At 39.0% G+C, this 14998-nt stretch overlaps 1 protein-coding gene across 2 annotated transcripts; it reads right to left on the reverse strand.

Annotated features, from left to right (window-relative positions):
• Positions 1–1348: 1348 nt before the first annotated feature.
• LOC138016123 (retinal homeobox protein Rx1-like) lies at positions 1349–10450 on the reverse strand. Of its 2 annotated transcripts, none has more exons than XM_068863303.1 (3): positions 10264–10450; positions 4075–4253; positions 1349–3582 (listed from the first exon to the last, which is right to left on the reverse strand). In XM_068863303.1, the coding sequence occupies exons 1-3, from the start codon at positions 10412–10414 to the stop codon at positions 3190–3192; spliced, it is 723 nt and encodes a 240-aa protein (XP_068719404.1). In that variant the 5' UTR covers positions 10415–10450; the 3' UTR covers positions 1349–3189. The 2 variants fall into 2 exon arrangements, with proteins under 2 accessions (XP_068719404.1, XP_068719405.1); XM_068863304.1 differs by lacking the exon at positions 10264–10450 and adding an exon at positions 7148–7810.
• Positions 10451–14998: the final 4548 nt, after the last annotated feature.

Raw genomic sequence — 14998 nt, forward strand, 5'->3', positions numbered from 1 at the left:
CAGCACTAAACGATTCATCCGTGGACTGATAATTAAAACCATTTTGTGCTCGTCATTTAATTACGGTTTTGAAACTTTTCACTATTTATAATATTATTAGGTTTTTTCAATCTTTTCCCCATATCAAACTCAGCCAAAATTCACAAAGATGTTAAAAAAATCGCTATAATTAAATTCGGGATACTGTACCGGCAAACAAGCAATTAACAACTCGGACCTTTAATGGCACTGACAATTTTTACAAGAGTTCAATGTGCGGGGTCAGATGAGCTTTAAAATGTCTTTTTTTACTGATTGCTGACCTTATTCTCTGGGGTAAGATTAGAGGTCAACATGTAAAAGTGCCTTAGACAAATCCACCTTCCATTTCTCAATGTTGTAAAATTCTTTGTTCTCCATGACTGCAGAAAATAAACAGTACTAAGAAAAAGAGAGAGTAAGCCATTTGGAGATCGGAAAGGTGTACCAAAATAAGGCCTTGTAATACGCAACCTCTTAAAAATAACAAAAAAAAAATAGAATTCTGTTTTTGACTGAATCCATAGAAGAGTATGCAAGCTAAGGGGTCAGCGAGATCCATTGATCACAGTTTCTGTTATGTGGTCCCAACAATTTCCCTTTCAGCTATCCCGCTTACATGCAGTTGCTAAAAGATCGACAGAGCATCGTGATATATAGCTATAACAATTATTTGCGTAACAACTAGGTGCGAGACGAGGATCCTCTCAAGGGAACTGTTGCTGATAGCTTTGAATGAAACATAATACAATGAATAAAAATTAAAAGAAACATAAACGAAAAATTCAAACCTTTTGACCCTTGGAAATTTGTCCGGCTTAGTCTGATAGTGCAGATATATTTGTCATTTTAGAAGAAAAGATTTATAAAACTTGGCCAAATACGCTAATATTTTGACACAATGATTATTTTTTGGCCTGAGTTGATCATACTTTTTGACCGGCCCAATTGGTGTGGTGATGTGGTGATACTCAAGACAAGAATTCTCCTACTTGGAAAATCCGGTGCTAAAATATATCCTCCCCAATCCCTTCTGGGTGCCAAAAGTTGAATTGCCACCTTTTATGGCAATCAACATTGCTGGTGAGCACTATTTGATAACTTTGCATTTTTATGAACTAACTTTCCAGGAGGGTTGCACTCTGGATTTTCTATTATGAACCGTTCATAAAAGAAAATCCAGAGTTCAACTCTTGCAAGAAAGTTGCGGAAGTGGATGTTCCTTGTTTAGGTAGTAACAGGTTTACTTGATATAGTGTATAGACCATATTTTCATGTGAAATGCAACAGTATACGGCCAAGAGCTGCGACGTTTATTGTTACTTACAAACTGAGGTTGATCATAAATAATTAATAGCAACAACAAAACATGTATGATTAAAAGGTAAAGTGCAGTTCTCTTGCCTAACTATCGTCTTATTCATTATTAAACTTTTCTTTTTACTATGTTCATGCTTGTTAAATATTAGGTAACTGGGAAACGTATATCATGCAAGAACAAATCAGTTTTATGCCCTCAATTACTAAGCGGAAATAAAATGCATCGTTGTGCCGTCGCTGTTAAAGAATCATGACAACTGAACTTTCATTCTTATATTATGATTTCAGATGTAAATGGAGTAATTTTTCTAGTAATTTTATTTTGAAGGGTACAGACACTAAAATCATCTTTGTATAAAATGCGTTAAGAGAGTCTAAACAATTCATGCTCGGGATCAAATCCTGTCATTCAGTTCTGAGCACCGTGCAACTGTTGTTTCAGCAAGAGTACAGTGCTTTAACGTAGTGCCAAGATGGAAGGAAAATATGTTCGTTACTAGTATGAAAATTTTGTTGTCGCTGTTCAGTTCACTGTAAGTTCCTCGTTATACATAAGCTCGTTGTATCTAGGCTCTTTTCTCTGCATTTTGTTGTTAGTGGGTTTAAGAATATCTCTCGTTTAAATGCGAAGGATATAGAGGATATTACATGGCCGCGCGGGGATACGAATTTTATCTTCGAGTGCTGAAAGTATCTCCCACGAGGGAGCGAAGCGAACCGTTCGGAGTGAGAGATACTTTCAGCACTCGAAGATAAAATTCGTGTCCCCAAGCGGCCATGTAATGTTTTGTTTATTACATAGATATTGATGAAATGTCTAGATTTAAAACAACTCGTTTTACTCATTTTCGAAATCATGATGAAAAAGTGGTCACCAACCGCTAAAACACGCATGTTGTGTAACATGAAACAAGATATGAAAGTTATGAAAAACAAATCATTATAATGTAAAATCTTGCAATAAAAATGTTAATGTAGTAAAGAAGACTTATCTTAAAGCACAAAAGTATCTTACAATGAAGAGGAAGCTCGTGTTTTATTGGCTTATCATGTTCGTTACCATGACGACACCTATATTCTCACATGTGAAAGATAAAAATGATATATGTTCACTGCGCGCGGTGAAGATATGATTTTTTAGTGAAAGGAGAAATCGTGGTATTTCATCAGTATCTATATAATAAATGTATATTCGCGATTTCCTGACTTTTGTGTGCCTGCGTCTCCTTGTCTCAGGAGGAGTATGTCAGTCCGAACGTTAACCACCGCCGGCAGATCCAGCCTACGTTATATATAGGCCCCGTTATTTCGTCTTTCCACTGTACTTCATTTCTCTAAGACCAGTCAAAGGGTGTGACTCTCATGATAACATCGAAGTTCCTGTGTTCGAGTTTGCTGGCCGAGACATTCGGAAACCTAACGCAAAACCTTGTGACAAGGTAAAATGAGCTCAGTTATGGTTAAACTGATCGAGACTAAAGCAGCGTACGTGAAACTAAACATGGCCCTATCGTAACCATCAAAGGTTTGAAATTGTGACTGACGTCTTTTGAACCTGCCACTTGAGTTCATCAGCTCATATTGTTCATCCAACACCAATGAAATTGCAGAAAGTAGAAAACGAAGTTGTCAAATATATTTCAGGTTAATGAACCTGAGCTTGCTTTAAAATTGCCTCCTTTAAGGGTTTGCGTGAAATTTACTCACGAGGTATCACTAAAGAAAAAGTATTAATTGCTCGTTAACAAACAGAGACGGAAACTAAGCTCTGCTGAGATGTTTCTAGCAACAACTTGATGTCGATGGAAGGTTCCTTCATATTTTTATATAAGGGGTTTATTACCCTTAATATTAGTTGTAACCGAACGTGTGTACGTCAGTAAAATGTCTCAGAGAGCATGCTGAAAATGGCTGCTGTCGATAGGATTCTGGTGTGCAAGAGAATGTCGAGTGAAAAGGAGATGCGGCAACCATGTTATGAGAAAACATTTCACGAACTGATGGTAAAAAGGTTGAAACGTTTGGGAGACGCTCGGTGTTATTATATGGATGCTCCAGGTTTGGTTTCCTCGGAACTGGTGATAGGACTGGTCTGTTAGCTGTTCTTGAACTTGGGAAGAGGGCAAGATGAGATAGCTCTGAACATCCATTCGCTTGTCTGGAACTGTCATGCTCGCGGACTTTCCTCTCTGTCCCTGACTTTTCGTATTTCCGATACTTTGCTCTTCGATTTTTGAACCAAACCTACACAGCAGGGAAATAAATGTTACACTAAGTTCCGTTCCAACAGTTTTGGAAAAGGTTTTCAAAGATGCCCTGGACGAGACATTAGATGGAACACCATCTTAACATTTACTTCAATGGAAAAGAAATAGTCCTTATTGCCTAGCATCCGGACAAACTTACGGTGTTTTGATACTCTAGTCAAGCTGGTCCCCGATTTTTTCTGAGGGGAGGGGACGGCTGAACACAGGCTATTGGTCATTTCGACTTCCAAAATCGGAGAAAGCTTGGACTCTGCCATTAAATTACCACTTTCAGAGGAAGAAAGTCACTTATAAGAAATTCTCTTCAAGTTTTGTTTCATTATGAGCAGGCTAGGGGTGCTCGGTACGATTGGGTTTTGGGATTTTCAACGCGCATTTTCATTCATTAGCCAAACTCGTACTGTACACAGTATCATAAAAGTAAGAATCTCGCTATTTGTTAAATCGGTTTTTGGTTATTGTTTGTCACCTGTATCCTTGATTCTGGAATGTTGGTAAAATTGGACAAATGCTCTCTCAATAGTACATCTGGATAATGCGTCTTGGTAAAGGCCTGTTCCAGGACTTGAAGTTGTCGAGGGGAGAAGCAAGTGCGCATTCTTCTGGGCTTTTTCCCTTTCTTATCATCTTGGCTATCTAGAATAACGTCTGTTTGGGAAAAGAGAGAAGAAAGAAGATTCGAATCGTGTTGCAGATATATTATAGTAAAGTTATAGGCCACTGAAAGAACTGAAATTTCAAGTTAGTATCCCTTTCTGGGTAGACTGGACTAATAGCATTAGCCACTGACTTAACTACATAGCTGTCAACCTAAGACCATTGTCCACATTGGAATAGGCCAGTTTCTTATTCTAACGGTTGGACTGGATCTAGAATGAAATGGAGGCTAATGCGGGCTTGAAAAGATTTGCCCGCATTAGCCTCCATTAGATCCAGTCCATTAGATCTAATTAGTCCAGTCCATTAGATCCAGTCCAACCGTGAGAATTCGAAAGTGGTCTATTGAAGAGATAGAGTTTTATTTTCAACATAAAGCATGGCGTCTCTTTTCAAAGCAAGGGCCCGTAGTAATTGAAATAAAGAGCTTCTACGTTCTCCCAAGTGGACTCTACCTACGTGAATGGGAAAATTGCCGGAAGCTGTCAGGAAAGTAGCCCACATTGCCAAAACAATGAAAACTCTTTATTAGCTTTTAACGCAATAAAGATCATATTACAGTGAGTGTCAGCCACTTTAGGGGTAATCTGCATACACCCAAAGTGAAATGGCAAGGTGACGAGTCAAAGTCAATTATCTGTTTGTCGTTAATGTGCACTTTAGTCAACCTTTTCCATGTTTTTATTGCTTCGGCGTTAAAAAAAAAAAAAAAAAAAAAAAAAAAAAACTTGACGTCTTCCATGCAAGCCTACGGTTGGAGCCATTCTCTCACTTCCTTTTGAAGATGAAGAAAAAGCAAGAGCGATCCGGAAAGATATTTGATACACTCGAACGGTTTACATACTTAATTGGGTACGATTTTAGATTGACTTTCGATTAGTAGTTGGACCACAGTCACTTTTATTGGTAGTGATATTTAAACTGAGATTACGTTTCTTCCATCGTTTGTCTCCTAAGGCTGCAAGGAACACCAAGAGAATGGCTGAGGGGTCGAAGCAATGAATTTCTTGGTATCGGATTAAACTAACGTTAAGAGTGTCGAGTTAATGAGAGTCGAAAGGAGAGGCGTAATTTAAGACGAAGTTGGCAGTGTAGCACCCGTTTGGTTATGAAAACTACATGAGCAATCAGAATGTTTGAATATCCATGCCGAACATGCAAGTGTCGTTGCTCTCTTTTCGTGTGCAATCATTTTTAGCCATCTAGTGTTTTCTTTTTTGCCTAAAATTATTATATCCAGGACTGTCTGACTTCACGTAAGGAATTTAAAATTGACAATAGCGAGCAGCAATCCTAACGCCCAAATTGAAGAGCAACCTTGCTGGCTTCCTACTGGTGCTTTGAACTTGAACTTTTCGACGAACACATTTGCCGTCCTTTATTAAAAGAGCAATGATTCGTCCTGTATAACGTTGAGAGAAAGCCGACCATCAGCTTTTAGCAAACGAGAAAGATTTGACTTTTCTTTTGTATTGTTCGATGTTCGAGCCAGTTGATGTGTTTAAACATAGTTTCTATCGGTTGTGCCGACTAATTCTGTAGAGAATTATGGATCGGTGTTTGCTCTTAGACTTGCTCTGAGACTGTGCAAGATTTCAGTTTTTTGTACGAACAATCTACAAGCAATGCATGCTTAAAAACTCTTGTGAAGCCATGGAAATAGCCTTGTACCGCAGGATGTCTCAACAAGTTGAAAAAATACGAATGATCAGTGTCCATTGATGTCACATTCTCACAGAGGCTGTCTACCAATATTGCTAAGTAAGTGCGGACCGAATATAATGATATCTTTGGAGCACATAGCCATGACCCAGTAATTGGTGTCATTTCCGCCGACAAGGATTCCTTCCAAGGCTATTAATCATGCTGCAAAGCCAAATGAGCACGTACAAAATGCCAGGCCTTAATTACCGGCGCCTAATTTTCAGTTTGATCGTATCGCCGACAGGCAACTGTCTAGTTTGACAAATTGTATCTCCAGCAGAATTTGCCCCACCTTGATTGAGTTGAGGTCAATGTTGTTTTTTCTTTGTACTCCCAACACGAGAAGGATGTCAAAATTACTTTTAGTTGTGTAAATGTATCATAAAAGTATAGTTTGATCAATTTTTCTACGCATTTTTTCATGTTTGTATACATCACGATGCTGCAGATCTATTATACGTTAACTTACCAATCCGTTTGCAACATTAAGCTATAAAGTAAATCCTACAGTTCGAGACTGAAAGGAGACACATAACACTTTTTAAAACTGATTTTTATGTTAGCGGCCGTTGAAAAAAACACCTTTTTTGAGAAGTCAATTCAGCTAAGGTCGAAATCAAGGTCAGAAAGGAAAAGAAACAATAAATCATTTTTTTGCTCTTCGAGATAACCTTATAGGTTACTATTCGATTGTAAACTTTTCTTGTCACGGCTTTCTTTGCAACCATACCTGCTGATGTTCTGATTGCATTCATTAATTTGGCAACTGCATTTTCTTTTTCTTTGTTTTCGTTGATCACAACAACGCCTGCACTGATCCAGTTAACGAGAAGTTATTACGGAGAAAAATGCCAGTACGGTGTTAATCGTGGTGAATGTTGCGATTTAATTGCCTCTTGGTTTCAAATAATGCAGAGCAGTTGAATGATCAAGAACTGAAGCAGTTCCCTTCATCTCCTTTGACGGAGATAAAAACGGAGGGCGACTAGACACAGATGCATGTGCCTCTTAAACGGACTGAGCCTTTGGTAATTGTGCATGAAATGACTAATCAATTTGGCATAAGACTGAATTTGCCCCCTCTCTCTTGCCACGCCTTGCCACGGAGAAATCTTCCAAGCTTATCAAGGAATAAGTGGTAAGAACTGAGTAAAACCGAGTCAGTTATGGGATGAACTAACCTGATCGCCGGAGGATTTGGTGTGCAGATTGTAGCATGCATTCAGTCAAGAGTATGCGCTGTTCACTCAACACTTGGTGGGTCATTGGAATTTTGAAAAAACGATCGTTCAATCAACGCAATACCGAGGATGTTAGAAAATCGAAAACAAGTAAAAAAATCAAGCTCTTTGATTTAGCTGAATTCTGGTCACATTTGACGAACGATGCGGTGTGTATGCCCATATGCATGCAAGGAAATGATTAGTGATGAAGGTTGGTAGAAGAGGCATATAGAGTTCTGTTATTGTTTACAAAAAGTATGATTGAATTACATTTGATTTATGATTTAATCCAAAGTCAGAAAACGCACAAATGTTTTGTTAACTATGGTTGATCGTCGTTTAGTAAGTTTTGACCAAGTCACCCTTACGCCGATGAGGTGTTGAATACAGACATTATGATGGTGGAATTTCTTGTGTTCTTAAATCATACACAGATCCTACGAAAAATTTCGAGAGTATGTTCAAGGCAAAAAAAGAAAAAAAAAAAAAGAAAAAAACCCGATTAGCACTGCAACCTTAGCAAATAGGTCGCATAAAAATGAATACATACGGATTAACATTGTGACCTGTTAAGTAGAAAGCGTTTTGCAATGAAGGAGACCAAATTAGTAATAACACATGTACCCCGTCTACTAATTAGCTGATATGGAGTCCATTCTTTTCTTTTTCGTCGCCAGTCGTGTTGAGAACTGCCCTTAAATTTATTATCTTGAGCGTCAATGGCTTTCTTCTGTGGATCATGGGAAGAACTAGCCGTGGAACGTTAATTTTTTCTTAAATTAAGCGACCACCCAAAGTAACTTACCCTGGTAAACAAGGCGCCTAAGCGTGTCATCACCGATTAACCCCTCGCGACTGTTGGAGCCACAGAAGACAGCTCGTAAGGATGCTAAATTGCTAAGCCGTAAATGTGACTAAAAATGAAGTTTGTACGAGACACGCAAGCCAAAACAATAAATTTTCGGCTTAGCACTCGGGGTTTTTAAGCTAATCTCTCTTGAGACGACAAACTTGAAGTGTCCAAATAATTGAACGCTGACGTGTAAAAGGGTGGGCCGTGAGCAAGCAGGCTTTTTTATGCTAACTTTTAAGGTTGAGATTAAAGTGAGTCCATCGACCGTACAGTATCACAAGGAAGTAACAAAAATGACCCAACGCTCGTTTAAAGCTTAGGATTGCATGGTCAGTCATGTAAGCACGGCTATCCATCCATGAAATAGTTCAGTTTTCTCTGGCTATTGCAGCATTTTCAAGCTTTGCTCCACTAAGGCTGTTTGGCTTCTCTGATAGCGTCGTTTTCATTCGAGAAAGAATGGATTGAACAAATATGAACTGTAAAATAACAGCATAAACATGAAGCATACAGGTGCACAACCAGTGCCTCACTACACACTGCTGAGGCCCAGATAACTGAGAAAAACGGGGAAGCATCCTTAATATATCGTTGAATGGAACTTGAATAACTTATGAAACACGTAGTGATGATTTTCGAGCCATGATAGGGTCTGGAACTTTGATTCCGTATTCATAACGGAGCAAGTCATCGATCTCTAAGAACGAGCACTATGAGGACATCTTGCGATAGTCCGAGTTATTACTAAGAATGATAGCAGTATTCACCATTATATACAATCCTAAAACTAAGTGAAGTACCCGTCTTCGATGTACCCGACTCGATTTGGAAAATTCAAAGCGCAGAAGTGCATTCTAGCACAATCGGGAAGGACAATCTAGACTATAATGTGAAAAGAGGAAGACAACGATTCCGTGTTATATTAATAAGTCGCAATGAGGGCATTCTTTCCCGCTTGTCACTGCCTCCATTCTTTTTTGAAGAAAGGTCTACTGGATATTCTTGAAAACACAGCACATTGTAGTAATTGTGTAGCATTTGTCACTGAACATAACAGCAACGAGTCTTCATTATTCCATAAAATTCACTGCTTGTCTTGCCGGTTTAAAATCCAAATATATTGCGTTGGCCTCAATACCAAATAAACGAATGACTCGGTTCAGTTTGCCAAAACCGCGGACTGTATCCGGTGTAACAGTCTTGCCACTCGCGTCGACGTATTCAGTACGTTGTAATTAAAATGGGACGACGGTAGTCGAAGCTCACGAAAGGAAACAGACGAGGCATAAGTTATAGAAAGAGGTCTGTGAACCCGGGGTGAAAAATAAGGTTAATGAACAATAACATTGCTCTACACATTCTGCAATGTGATTGCATTCAAAGAATTGACATCATAAGGTATCTGTAACAAGCATGATTTTTTCTAGATTCAGTATTTTATTTTACTTTATGAACAAAGACGTTTTCACGTAAAACGGGTAATAGATGTGGGCCTTCAAACGCAAATCAATTTCTCTCAAAAGAACCTGCACCGCTGGAAGCTAATTTAGGTCTCAGACTGGCACATCGATGGATATTAGGTTCTAAATCAATAATTTTCACACCTCGATACGAGTTATTGAGTATTAAAAGGTGTCCTCTGTCCACAAAGCTCTTCCAGTGTATGCATCGAAAGCTATGACGAATTTCATTGCGCTTCAGTACGAATGGCTCTGTTTAGCGCCACCATCTTTAAAGAAGATAAAAAAGATCGAACTTTTGACTCGCAAATCTGTAAACAAGCTTGCAGAGAATCGTTTTAAACCCACTTACCGTCTCTAAACGCCCTCATATTCGTTTAGGGATGCGTTGTAAACAAACCGCTTTTCGAAGTTTCATGCGTTAAGGCACCAGTATTCGGTCGACTAGTTGAAGAGATCAATATTTATTCATAAAATTTCAACACCCAAGCGGATTTTTCCAAAAAAGGAAGGATTACGCCACTATCATTTCGTACCTTCGCCTGCCAAAGACGCTGGTGAACTCTACAATGCCATTTGGGCGTTTTTTTCTTCTACATTCGTCTAATAATGACAAACAAGTCCACTATTGTCGTCGTGTTTATGCATAGCACAGGTCAAAAGTGACGCCATTGCCTCCGGCTCGAATCTTCTCACTCAATGATAAGGATTTCGTAAGGAAAAAAAGAAGGTAAGACGGGATATAGAAAGAAAACTCAAACCTGCTAAGCGCTCTGCTAACGACATCCTAACTGCTGAGGGATACGTTACTGCCTGGGGTGCTGTGGCACTGATGAAGTGACCCCGATAAGGAGAAAGGCTTTCGTGTTGTAAGATACTCGTAACGCTGAATACTGAATATTTCGTTTCCATGCCAGCTGAGTTGAGAATTATGGAAGACACCCTGCAGGAAGGATCAGGAACCACAAATGAGACATCAGTGAAATAAGCCGTCAATTGCAATTACCAAGAATCCTTTTATCTTCCGAAACTGGGAGTGCCCAGCTGTTGTTTATCAGGAAGTAGATACTATCGCCTGCCCAGTGCATCTTTGTCGAGTAATACACAATTACAACTACAACATGCAATTAATCGTTTTCAAGCTAGACTTGTTTCTCTGGTGTGAAGGCCGACACGCTGTTTGTTTGTTTGTTTATTCTCCGTGAAAGATAATAAGGGGTACAATGTTCTGAAGAATTTGAATCGATACCCAGTGCGTGTCTCATGTATGTCAACTCCATCCCATTGCTTTAAATTACCTATGGATATTTATAGCTATCGAGAAAAAGAGTTGAAAAATATTTCTGGTTTCCGCCATTACAGTCCCTGTTACATATGCCATACACTTGGTACTAAATTCAACCTTAACTCAGCTCAGGTTTCTCGTTTATTCTTTTTTGGAAAGAGACCTTAAGTGCAGATGAGATAATTCATGCTCTCAGCGTGTACCGACAAACATTTCACGAGCTCTAAAGTGTGCTCACCATAGGAGCCAAGGTGGCATTGATTGATGGTAAGTTAATTTCTTTTACTGCTGCCCCCAACGTCAAGGTGTTGATTCCTTTTTGTTCTCCATGGTTTTGCTAAACTCCAACGAAGTCAAGAGTTAAAACTCTTCCAAAAGAGCAATTTTAATGACTGAGATTTTCCAAAACAGCTAGATTTTGGGCGGGGTGGAGTTATTGACCATGTTAACGACTGATCATTCATGGCCTAACTCTTTGATGGTTGCCCGCATTGTTCCGTGGAGCTTGAAACTTAGAGGTTGCTTGGAAATATACTTAAAGATAAAGGGTTTGATCGAAACTCGTCTGGTAATTGACGATGTCAGTTGTGTGGTGGCCTTTAATTAACAAAGATACGTTTAAAGAACGACCACGCTCTTGAAACCATCGGCGACCTTTCCAACAATTTTTCCGTTTTAAAGAAGTGCAACGGAAAACTGGACTGTCTGATTTATGAAATGTTATTCATAAAGAAGAAGAGGCCATGCTAGAACACACAATCAGACTCCATACGCGCAAAACTGTTTATCTAAATTTGTCACTATTTACATGCACACTTTTACGTTTTATCACCTTGCACGGTATATATTAAGTTATCAAATTTTATTTTCTTTTCACTTGAAAATGATGACATGGAGTCATCGAAACGTTGTGTAAAGTTTCTTTCGCTCTTTTTTATCATTAAAGATACGTCCTTTCTCAAATTCTTTTCCTGCACGCGACGATTGAAACTGTAAGTTTCTAAACAGAAACGCAAGAACAATTTCAAATCTTGATGACAACCATACTATACTACCAACATTGAGCTACTGTTTCTCTCTCTTGAGTAATGAAGCCTTTCTTTACTGTAATAATTTAAAAAAAATGGAATAACTGCTGAATATGAATACCCTGCCTGCAAGTAAGTGGTAGAGTAGTGATTCAGTTAGACCAGGTGCAGGCGTATCGCAGTTGATTTGTGCGCGGTTTCGGAGCAAAAGGTCCCCAGTTCGATCCTCGGTGACTTTAACTAATCGTTTAACGTCTGTTTCGACTTTCATCTGATCCGTGAAGATGTACCGGTAAAATGGAGCAATGACAGAGGGAGGGGGGGGAGGGGGGGGGGGCGGGTAAAGGGCGCAACCGTCGGCTTCCATTGATACCATCCTCGTAGCTGAAGGAATTAACTACAGTAAATGAAGTGACTTTACCTTTTTTTGAGACCAAAATGTTAAGAATGTCCTTATTCTGCCCTCTTTCCCTTTTCTAGAATTAAAAAATTCAGTACTGAAAGGATGACTGGCCAGTAACTGTTATTTTATTCAACTCAACGTTACCCACAACGTCCGGCCCCGTGTCAAAGTGACTGATAAGGAAAATTAATAACTGTCGCTTTATCTGATAGCCTAAGTATTTTCGCGGCTCCTTCACCAAGTCTACATATTTTAAGGCCGCATAAACATCAAATAATAGGATAAGGAAATCGTAAATCGTCTTCACTCGGCAATGGATGTGGCCTGATAAGCACACAACCTTTCTAAGGATTGTGAAATCCACTGTGGATTCGGCACGCTTTAAAACAAAATTTCTAACCTGTTGCAACTACCTAGGTCGCTTGAGAACAAGAAAGAACAAGATATCATGGCCACACTTTAAGTTATTAACATCTAATAATCGTAGTTACTGTTTTTATTCAAGTTAAGATAGCTTCTGTATACTAGACTTGACGATGTTTGTCAACCAAGATAAATTGTCTTGTGCGTAACATTCTCACTAATCCTTCCGCTAATCACTTTCTTCTCCGGATCTTTCGGCAAAGGAGAAGTTAATGGGATTAGGATGTGGTACGTATTTGTTAAGTAGCTGGTTCTTAAGTCACGTGTATAAAAAATATTTACACTGTGGCTGTGATTGATTTCACCATTTGTTCAAGACAGAGCATGCTGACGCATTTTCTCAATATTTTAAGTCACGTTTCAACTTTTTCGTAACTAGATACATTGAAAATCGATTCCATTCTATACCAAATTTATTTTTTATCCGTATATATAACAACCCAGCATCCTTAAAAGGCTTGATTTTTTTGTAATTTATCAGTCGGAGAAAATGCTCTCGCAAAGCAGTAGGTCTCCGAATCTTAGCCCTTGGATTAAAATGATGCCCCTATTTACTCCCTCATTGGCGATCAACGTGAGTGGCAAATGACAAAAAGCGTCGTTTTCGTTTTGCCGTATCCTGTGGCACTTACAATTAGTCAGTTTTGTTTGTACACGGAGCGAGTTTCAATCAAATGTGATGAAACCAAAACCAAAGTAATTACTATGGCCAATCAAAAAGGACGGAGACAATCCAGTAAACCAATCAAAACTCGAAGTAATTACACGTAGCCGACACAAAGCGCGGGAAAATGTGCACGCGCGAGCCACCATTGGTTTTGGTTAAACTTCTGATTGGTTGAAAAAATGGCGCGAGAACTTTGAACCAATCAATGAGTGAAGTAATTACTTTCGACACTCATTAAAAACCGCTCTAATCATATTTTTTGGGGCAAACTCAATAAACCAAGCCACTAGTAAAGCAAGTTTAAATTATCTGCTTTACTATGACTAAGATTTGTGTGAACATTTGCCACTACTGAAATATTCAAAATACCCTGTCATAAATTAAACCTTAAACTTAACCCTCAGCACAGAAATTTCATTTATTATCTGCTTTTCTGTGACCTACTCTCTTTACATTGCCGGGTTACGTTGTCGTTGTCTGCTTGTCTAGTTTTTGTTACTACTAGAAAAGTTTATTGATCGTTTCTTTTTAGTCCCACGCACAAAAGTACGAGTAGAAAGAATGGATGATCTCTCAGTCTTTCTGTGCCAAACTTTAAAAAAATCATACCTACGTTATATAACTTACTGTTAATTTAAAAGTGCGGTTGACTCGCTACGCAAACCGAAAACAAAGGCAATAAAGCAGCAAGGACGTGAACTGAAATTTATTAAAATCTGCAATATTACAAAGTAATGGACAAATTCGGAGACCTGTTACATTACCCGTTTAGGAGGACAACTGCGAAGTGATTTTCTAACAGATAACATTTAAGCCAAGGTTTTGGCCGTTGGTTGTTTCCGTACATTATCGTGCTATCCCCAAGACTGGAGAACTCTAAGAGTTAAACCTCAACCAGTCTTGAAAGTGTAACAAATTCGGAGACCTGTTACATTACCCCTTTAGGAGGACAACTGCGAAGTGATTTTCTAACAGATAACATTTAAGCCAAGGTTTTGGCCGTTGGTTGTTTCCGTACATTATCGTGCTATCCCCAAGACTGGAGAACTCTAAGAGTTAAACCTCAACCAGTCTTGAAAGTGTAACAAATTCGGAGACCTGTTACATTACCCCTTTAGGAGGACAACTGCGAAGTGATTTTCTAACAGATAACATTTAAGCCAAGGTTTTGGCCGTTGGTTGTTTCCGATCGTGCTATCCCCAAGACTGGAGAACTCTAAGAGTTAAACCTCAACCAGTCTTGAAAGTGTAACAAATTCGGAGACCTGTTACATTACCCCTTTAGGAGGACAACTGCGAAGTGATTTTCTAACAGATAACATTTAAGCCAAGGTTTTGGCCGTTGGTTGTTTCCGTACATTATCGTGCTATCCCCAAGACTGGAGAACTCTAAGAGTTAAACCTCAACCAGTCTTGAAAGTGTAACAAATTCGGAGACCTGTTACATTACCCCTTTAGGAGGACAACTGCGAAGTGATTTTCTAACAGATAACATTTAAGCCAAGGTTTTGGCCGTTGGTTGTTTCCGTACATTATCGTGCTATCCCCAAGACTGGAGAACTCTAAGAGTTAAACCTCAACCAGTCTTGAAAGTGTAACAAATTCGGAGACCTGTTACATTACCCCTTTAGGAGGACAACTGCGAAGTGATTTTCTAACAGATAACATTTAAGCCAAGGTTTTGGCCGTT

Source organism: Montipora capricornis, chromosome 9, assembly GCF_036669925.1.
Source record: "Montipora capricornis isolate CH-2021 chromosome 9, ASM3666992v2, whole genome shotgun sequence".
In the NCBI taxonomy this organism is placed as follows: Eukaryota; Metazoa; Cnidaria; class Anthozoa; order Scleractinia; family Acroporidae; genus Montipora; species Montipora capricornis.

Excerpts from the sequence above, each read along its gene's own strand:
- LOC138016123 (XM_068863303.1), bottom strand. The coding sequence starts at position 10,414 with ATGGAAACGAAATATTCAGTATTCAGCGTTACGAGTATCTTACAACAC. Across the intron at positions 4,254-10,263 it reads GTTAGCAGAGCGCTTAGCAG|ACGTTATTCTAGATAGCCAA; the intron begins GTTTGAGTTTTC and ends TTTCCCAAACAG. Across the intron at positions 3,583-4,074 it reads TTCCAGAATCAAGGATACAG|GTTTGGTTCAAAAATCGAAG; the intron begins GTGACAAACAAT and ends CCTGCTGTGTAG.